Source organism: Antedon mediterranea, chromosome 6 (assembly GCF_964355755.1).
Source record: "Antedon mediterranea chromosome 6, ecAntMedi1.1, whole genome shotgun sequence".
In the NCBI taxonomy this organism is placed as follows: domain Eukaryota; kingdom Metazoa; phylum Echinodermata; class Crinoidea; order Comatulida; family Antedonidae; genus Antedon; species Antedon mediterranea.
The window spans coordinates 4772898-4781857 of record NC_092675.1 but is presented as its reverse complement, the minus strand read 5'-3'; the positions used below and the strand labels follow the sequence as shown (position 1 = coordinate 4781857).

The 8960-nt window shown below is 33.8% G+C and overlaps 2 protein-coding genes across 2 annotated transcripts; one reads left to right on the top strand and one right to left on the bottom strand.

Moving 5' to 3' along the window:
- The first annotated feature begins 369 nt into the window (after positions 1-369).
- On the top strand, positions 370-2276 carry LOC140051926 (very long chain fatty acid elongase 4-like). The gene is made up of 3 exons (XM_072097273.1): positions 370-420; positions 1089-1215; positions 1463-2276. Exons 2-3 carry the CDS (start codon positions 1090-1092, stop codon positions 2024-2026), a joined length of 690 nt encoding a protein of 229 aa, XP_071953374.1. The 5' UTR covers positions 370-420; position 1089; the 3' UTR covers positions 2027-2276.
- Positions 2277-3956: 1680 nt separating this feature from the next.
- On the bottom strand, positions 3957-7912 carry LOC140052719 (very long chain fatty acid elongase 6-like). Its single transcript, XM_072098411.1, has 2 exons — positions 7853-7912; positions 3957-7092 (listed from the first exon to the last, which is right to left on the bottom strand). Exon 2 carries the CDS (start codon positions 7076-7078, stop codon positions 6245-6247), a length of 834 nt encoding a protein of 277 aa, XP_071954512.1. The 5' UTR covers positions 7079-7092; positions 7853-7912; the 3' UTR covers positions 3957-6244.
- Between the last annotated feature and the right edge of the window lie 1048 nt (positions 7913-8960).

The window sequence follows — 8960 nt, the reverse complement described above, 5'->3', positions numbered from 1 at the left end:
TCATCGGGCTTCACTTTCTCTCTAAAAAATAAAACATCTTGTTCAATGTGCGATGTGCAAAATAGTTTTGGTACTTATAAATGAAAACTACAGTCTGAGACGTAAGCCTATTTTTAACTGCATGCATTGATAAATTGTTATTCGATCAATAAGCGGCGTTAAAAGAACGAACTTTCTAAAAGGTAAAACTCTGTTCGGCGAACAGACCGATGCGAGTAAATGCACCGAGAGTACATCCGAATCAACCTGATAGAAAGCTGACCTGGTAAAATATTCAATAATTATGGAAATGCCGATTAGGATCTCATTGTATTCGTCACGGTGTGGTGGTTTTAACTTAGCTTGCCCTTGACCAAAGGTGAACTGAGCAACGGTATTCAACTTAAAATTCAATAAAAAAAAATCAGCGAATTAATAAAGGTAGGTGGTATAGCATTTTAAACGTTTCACGACGTTCCTATAATTTACAAGGTTCAGCCACAGTAGACAAAATCCAATACTAATTGAATAGTTTCTGTAATAAGGGCTAAATCTTAATCTTACTAAAATGCCAGATTCTAAGGAAAACTTAAAATATGTGCAGGTGCCCTCCTAGCGTTTTATGAAGCCAAAAATATTTGTACGCCTCTGTGCTCTTTTCCATTTGTCTGCCTGTGCCTTGTGAACCGAAAGGGATTTCCCCGTATCACACACAGTCACACCGCCTATATTAATCGAATACCCTATTAATTTCATAAGACAGCTGTATAGGGGCTTGGTGGTACGAGGTTGTATCGTACTCTCTGCATTGAACACGTGCCATTAGTTTATTGTATGTGAAGTAGGGAAGTCCCCTTCCTATATATCGGTTCACAGGTTGCCTTTTCTCAGAAATGTTCTGCTGCTTCCTATAGCCAGACTTCAAAGTAGCCTTCTTTTTCTCATCTTTTGATGACGTAATGGAATGTTCTTCAACCCCAAGTCATATAACAGACAGTCCCCTCCCTGAAAAGAAGTACGCAGTCTTGGCCAATAGATGAAAAAGAATAAAGCCAATAGAGGGGAAAATGAACTCATATTTAAATTATTTTTAAATGATCTCTTATTAGAATGATTTGGCACGTCGTTAAACTCTTTGTCGGACTTCAGTCCTTTCCTGTAATGGTAGGCTATCTGGTTATGGTGTTCTTGGCACCCTTTTACCAAAATATCACAGAACCGATGTCCTTAAGATGGGTAAGTCTGCATTATTAATGTTAAACGTACGGAGTGATTATTTACTTTCCAAAAACGACTATCATGCTAGAGGAAATGTTGTTATACATATCTAGACCGTAAGAATGGTGGCGACACCAATGGATGAGATGTGGTGCGGTCATAAAGAGTGCATGATTCAGTGAAGTAGAAGGTTGTGTATGAAATAACGGTGTTGCAAACAGGGACATTCAATTCAAGTATATTGACATCAATGTTTCATTTTCAGGTGATGGTCGTATACAACTTGTTCTGTAGTTTAGCAAGCATCGGTACGTGTCTTGCGTATGGTTACGGTATGTACGATATCGGTTCCATTTTTGTACTCAGTTCAACTGACGTTCTCAAATACGCATTCCTCGTGTACTGGATCATGAAAAACGTCGAACTTTTAGATACTGTTTTTATGATACTACGTCACAAGAGTCGTCAGGTATCGTTTCTTCATGTCTACCACCACTCTTCTATGGTGCTTCTCAGTGACTTTGCTTATCATCACTCTCCCTATGCTGGCATTGCGTTTCTTCTTGCGTTAAACTCATTTGTACACGTTTGGTTGTATTACTATTATAGTATAACAGCCTATGATTCGAATCAGTCACCGGCGTGGAAGAAACGAATAACGCAGCTGCAGATTGCACAGTTCGTTATAGCCATATTCCACACTACTATCGGATATAGATCTCATGGATTCTGTGTTTACAGTATACTTTACGCGTTTAGTATGATTGGTTTGTTCAGTAACTTCTACTACCAAGCATTTGTCAGAACAAGGAAAACGAAATCATCCTGATGACGTCAATGTTGCTACGTCTTGAGATAATCCTGACGTCATAAATTCTGCCACAACACTCTAAGTAACTCAAAACTGCCATGATGATTAATGATAAACTCTATCTTTTGGAATATTAGATATATACTTCTGTATGTATACTTTAATTAATCAAAGGTCGTGTTTGTTAGGCCTAATGTGTGTATTTAAAATAAATCGACATCAGTGTCTGTACCAAATGAGTTTCTTACGAGATTATTATAGGCCTAAGTACTGTACAATCCCGGCCTGATATATTAAAATGCATGTTCAGCAAAATTCAAATTACTGTATGCATTAAATATTCATAATTACTTGAGCCTAATAATAAGTTTCATCAATTCAACAACTACTAGGCTACTATAAAGAAATATAATTATGAATTGATTAATTATTAATTAATTCTACTAATTTCAATAGAATTAAGTAATGTTATATATTCGTTGTTACGTCATCATTTCTTAACAAAAACCGGCGATCGTCCACACTATAGGTGTCGGTAACTTTTATTGATCCGATCGATACTTAACTAGATACTGTTACACCAAATTGAATATTTTTCAATAGCTGTTCAAATCATCCAAGCAGTAGCATATTTTATGGATTGCCAACATTATATTTTAAAGCTACAAAAATGATGACATGCGTTTATGTTTCATATTTGGCAGTGGCACACTAAATCACCTCATGGATATGCTTCATGATATATCATATAGCAATATTTTAATGACAGCGATTACAGCAAAATCATGCGATGACGGAGCATCGCGCATTTGATGTCAACCTTTGACTTAAAACTGATCATTCTATACAAAAAACACGTGACATGATCCCCCCCCCCCGCCCTCCCTTAAGTTCCGTTTATTGTAATATCACAATTATAATCCACTTGAGATGATAAGAAAAAGACCGTATGCCTACAGTAGGAACAATTACTGTATATTCAAACTTGAACTTTAGAACCTACAATCACAACAATCAGTATCTCGTCAAACTAAACAGTATTGCATAATTCCTATGAGAGGTGTGGGGGAATTTCACATACTTACGCCACGGAGAACGTTTTTTGGTCATCCTATCTCACGTACGGTAGCCTACCAATGAAATTATAATTCTATACATTGGTGGAGGTGGATCATTCAATTCAATTCAACTTTATTTAACCACGGAGGCCCAGATCATCAACACATGGTTGTTGTCCTTCCCTGGGGCCCTGCACAAACAAAAAATACAATTTCCATCATTATTCTGTAGTAAATAAGGAAAACCAAGAGTGAGTGGGGGAGTGAGGAGTAGAGTGAGTTGGGGAGTGAGGAGTAGAGTGAGTTACATGGGGAAACAAGTGTGAATTGCAGGTCTGACGCGAAGACCAATTTTAAGGGGCTGCTAAATTTGAGGAAACTGAATAGAAAAGTACTGTATAAATGAACTTTGAGTTGATCATCACGTTTAGCTAAAACGTGGTTCCCACTAGCGACGCAACACAAGGACGTTACGCAACACAAGTGAATTGACCAATCACAAGCGATGGCTTATTCGCTTGTGATTGCTAACTGTCTATAACTTCGCTTTTCATTGGTTAAAACGCTTGCGTTGCGTTTACGTCCTTGCGTTACGTTCTAGTGGGAACCAAGCTTACGGTACAGTTAAAGCTTGGTTCCCCACTAGCACTCAACACAAGCGAATTGACCAAATCCAATCGATCATTCGAAACGTTCCTTGTGATTGGTCAATTCGCTTGCGTTGCGGCTTACGTCGTTGCGTTGCGTTATAGTGGGAAAGAATCTTAAATACTGTATTAAATATGTCTTTGTTGCGTCAAGAGAATTCAATATAATAGTAGGCATGTCATGTAGGCCAAAATAAAAAAAAAACACATAAATAAGAACATAATTAGCAATTCAACTTTGTTTATTATTTTTTTGTTTAATCCCACCTGAACCACATTATTCATGAAAATGTAACAATTTAAGTATATTTTGTTTATTACTAGCGATTACAAAGAACATTTCTATGGAAATAATTTCCGACTTCAAGCCAATTTTTGTTTGGCCATCATTTAGGAGAAAGTTTCCAATGAAACGTTAACAGAGTACGATGCTATCAAGGCCTGCTCAACATTTCACAATAAACAAATGCAACTAATACTTATATATTAAATACAAACAACTGAAATAATTCTTTGAATTACAAATCATATATTTTGGGAACATTTTCAAATCACTCCGAATCTTAAAGATTACTATCATTGCAAGATTTTGTACAAATTCCCAAAAATGTTTAAATTAAGTTAAGTATGCATTGGATTTAACAAAACTGATTTACATATTTAAAAAAAAATTAACTTGTATCTATTTAAAAAATCTTGTGTACCTTCAATGAACATTCTAACATTACATTCTAAAAATAAATAAAATAACCAATACTGTAATTATTAATTGAATGAATATATCTTTACAAATAATGTAGAGACAACATCTAGTTAAAAAACCAAACTGAAAATTATCTTTAATTAGAGGCAGTGTGATTGGATGGTCCTTAATTAGAGACAGTGTGATTGGATGGTCCTTAATTAGAGACAGTGTGATTGGATGGATTGTCTGTATTGGAGGTAGTATTATATGTATATATGACATTTGAAGCACAGTTTAAAATCTTATTCACCATATTATCCTGTCTGGTTGACAAGTTTGGGTTTTTCTGCCTGCACATTCCATTTTACTTGCATATTTAGACAACATCAGAAATTTCAGTTAAATTAACATTATACAAAGATATAAATGACAATTATTATATATGAATATAAAAGGTATAAATGACGTACATTAAACAGTAAGAAAACATGATAATTTAATAGTAAAGTAGTTTTCTTTAGTAAAAATCATTTAATAGATTTTCTTTGATGGATAAACATGGTAAACATATGGTATAAATAATAATACTGTACTGAATTAACCGACAAATTTTAACACCATTTTGTAATGTTTTTAACAACATTTTTAAAACAAATAATTTGCATGCACACAACCATGAATTAACGTTGAATTTATGAATAAGTTTATGGACGACGATCTCATTGAATTTACAAACAATCTTAATTACAAAATATATTGATACAGAATTCAGGAGGGATGTTTAACAGTAGACGCACTATAAGACCTAGATGGTCAACACAATCGCAGCTTGTTGAGTTGAAAATGATAATGGCTATGCCTAGTTGACGCTCTAGTAGTTTTAATCATATGTTCTGTATTCATATATAATTCCTGTAGTACAGTATTCAAATTATATGATGCAACTGCATAAGAATTGAGATGGGTAAGATGATGATAAGATGAGGTCATCAGATAGCAAAACAATACAGCTGCATTTTAATTAAGCAGCGTTTTACACTTGAACTTTGATATAACTATCTACATTATCTACTAACATATAAATATGAGCTGCATTATATAATAATATTTAAACTGAGATGGCTTTTATATATTTTTATGGCTTATTAATAATATTATAACAGCTGCTGTGAGGTTTTATTTTTTCTGGAAAATAAAAAAAATGTAATTAAATTTTGAAAAAGCTTCTGTGGATAATATACTAAGGACTTCAATATATCCTTTTACTTACTTATATCTTTATATCCTGTAAGATAACTTTACATAGACCTATTCCAACCAACTTGGTTGATACAACAAAATGTGTATTAATACAATACATTTTTGTAAAACATTCAGAGCAGCATATTTGAAAATGAAAAAATGTAAATACTGTACTACCAAATACTATATTTTCTTAAATACATAGCAGTCTACTGTAATCAATATAGTAATCATATTGTAACATCAATACTTTACTTTATATAATAAGTTATGTTTTTCCACAGTAAGTATTTAATATTACACTTTTACATAATTAGCAATATGTTATATTTGGAGAATTGTTTAAGAATTGTGGAAGGAAGCATACAGTAGGCGTTAGGTGGTGGGATATAGTGTAGCGAACCATTTCAGTAGTAAACTATTTCATTAATCATTTAATCAAATATTTAAAAGATTTATTTAAATTTTTGTATGGAATTTTTCAATTGCTGTACATACCAGAAACAACACTTTAAATACCATGATTCCTCGTTAAAAAAAAGCATACAAGTTTTCTTTCATTGTACTGAATTAATAAGTTAAATTTTAGTTTTATGTAGATTATCTACTGCTTTTTCAGGTGGTCTTTTTCAATGGATTGATTGCGTTTTGGTAGCATATATGTATTATAAAAAAAATGGGCAAAAAGGAGGAAGTAACTAAAATACATAAGAAATGAAACTCTAAGATTCATGTCAGTCGTCGAGCAGACTTCCCCTTGTTTCCGGAACATGTACGCATATCCGTTGATAATACACCCGACAATCATTTGTAGAAGTTGCAGCGTCGTAATCATTATGTTGACCCACGTCGGCACTGGCATGATCTTCGAAGCTTTCAATGCGTAATAAGTGTACATCAGCGCATGCACGGTGTAGTTCATGAGAACGAAGTAACGACCAGGTGCAACGAGATGAGCATAGCTGTACCATGCGTACAGTAATACGGTAATGTGGTGATACCAGTGAAGAAATATCAGACGCTGTTTACGTAGAATGATAAAAATTGTATCTCCTAACTCGGGTAATTTACTGCAGATGAATAACCACGACCAGAAACCGGTTACGCCTTGGTAAAATATAGGGTCACACATAGAAGCTTTAAAACCGTATTGTTTCACAAAGAATATGTAGTCTGCCCATAATCGTATTGCTCCCATCCAACTAAAAACCGCTAGTGTCATTGACCAGATGGTCAACGGCATGCGGAGGTTATACCGGGGTCGGTTGGTCATAAAAAATTTGCCACCGAATATTAACACCACATAGATGGCCGAATACAGAAAGGCTTTGCTCCAGTTCTCCGCAAACCAGTTGACCTTCGGCCGATGATCAAAACCTTTTTCAAACTCAAAAACATTTGAGAAATGAAGAGATGTTCTGTTGATTTCCACAACCATCTTGAATCGGTCTCCTAAAAAATGTAATGTTTGTTACCGTAAATATTAATAAACTGTATGTAAAGTTTCTTCATGTATTTTGTTTAGTAAACACCCAAATGAATGCAATCTATACAGTGGTACTGGTAAAACTGTGACAGCACATAGCAAGTTTAATAGGTTAAACAATTTTAAATTATGTTTATCCATTTATTTGTTAATAGGATATATTAACATATGAAATTTTTTTTTTCGAATTAGTTAAAATATATACATTCTAAACATTAATATGCAAGCCAAATTTCTTTTTAGTGCTTCTTGAAAGGCCAAATTCATAGATGAATTCTTTCTAATTAAGTCCTACTATATTACGTAAGAGTATGAAAAGAATTAGTCCAGGGTGGGTGGCAATGCCAATGCATGCCCTCCATCAAAACGGAAGTATTGAAATATGTTATAGTAAAGGGGTAGGGCTAGGGAATTACCGGGCTAGGCCCCTATATATGGATGGCGGGTACATATTTTGATAAACAATTTAAATAAACTAATAGCGGCACCTGGTAAGGTATATAAACCGCATTTGGATTATCTTAAGTATCAACTCTAAACATGCGAGTGGTGAGGGATTATCAGACCACATCATCGACTGGCAAGAAGGATACCACGCCCCTAATTAATCCAACCTCTAATGAATGACATAAAAATATAATTATTTCAAATTCGCTAGGTTAAAAAGAATAAAACTATCAAAATCATCATTAAAAACTTCAACGCATAATTTATGAATAAACTTACTATATGGTGCACTACGGTAACGTGGAACAACCGGCCCGGTGGCTAGCTCACTGCTTTGAGTCGAAGATCAGTACAAAATAATTTTGAATAAGCAATTCAATTGATTGATCATACACCCTCTAAAGCGGTGGCGCTGTTCGAAATGTTTTTTTGTTCTGTTTTTACTGTTCGATCATGGATAATTAATAGCTCGATGGTTCGATTCCGGTAGTATACATATTAAGATACATTACTACCACAACATTTAACTGCATTATCCTCAAAATAGAAAAACATTTATAGTAATTCATGCGCATGACCCAAATTTACTTTTATTCTAGTCCCACTGGGCATGGCTTTAATTTATAGCTCCATGCTTTAATAAATTACCTCCACGATATATATATATACCAACCACATGATGGTGCTAATTACTGGTACTTAATATTAGAATGTTTCTAAAGGATTAATATCTAACTGGAGTCTTTATAATATCACATGCGCTTTTGAAATCATGTGAAAATAATCCAAAAAAATAATAGAACGGATAATTTAGGTATACTATCCATGAAGGTATTTTTATACATCCATGATGATCTTATGTATTACTACCCGCGGCCTCCATAGCTTACTTATCACCAGAAACACAACTTAAAATAAATAATCGGGAAGATTTATATTTGAGCGTAAAACAAAAACAAAAATAAATATAGCAGAGGGAGTAGTAACAATACATAGGACGCTATTTCTATAGTAACCATCGATTTAATTGATTGGCTAAAATAAATCACGTGACAAATCATTCGATTTTTATTTCATTTTTACCCTTTGAATTGATGGCATATAATATAGACAATCATCAATGCCGTGATTTTTTTCTCTCTTGCATCTGTATCAAAACAAATATCACTGATGATGATGTTATTACTGTACGTGACAAAATTATTGCAATTTAATTAGGTATAGGCCTATCAAGTATCATCATACCTCTCATTGGGTCTTGTTCCATCAAACATTTTGAATATGTGTAAAAAGTTTTCAAAAACGTGTATGTGTACTCTAATAAAATTCATAAGTAGTTATGTATTCAATTTGGTAAATATTACATTTTAAATAAGAGGAGACTGAG

Excerpts from the sequence above, each read along its gene's own strand:
- LOC140051926 (XM_072097273.1), top strand. The coding sequence starts at position 1,090 with ATGATTTGGCACGTCGTTAAACTCTTTGTCGGACTTCAGTCCTTTCCT. Across the intron at positions 1,216-1,462 it reads AACCGATGTCCTTAAGATGG|GTGATGGTCGTATACAACTT; the intron begins GTAAGTCTGCAT and ends TTTCATTTTCAG.
- LOC140052719 (XM_072098411.1), bottom strand. The coding sequence starts at position 7,078 with ATGGTTGTGGAAATCAACAGAACATCTCTTCATTTCTCAAATGTTTTT.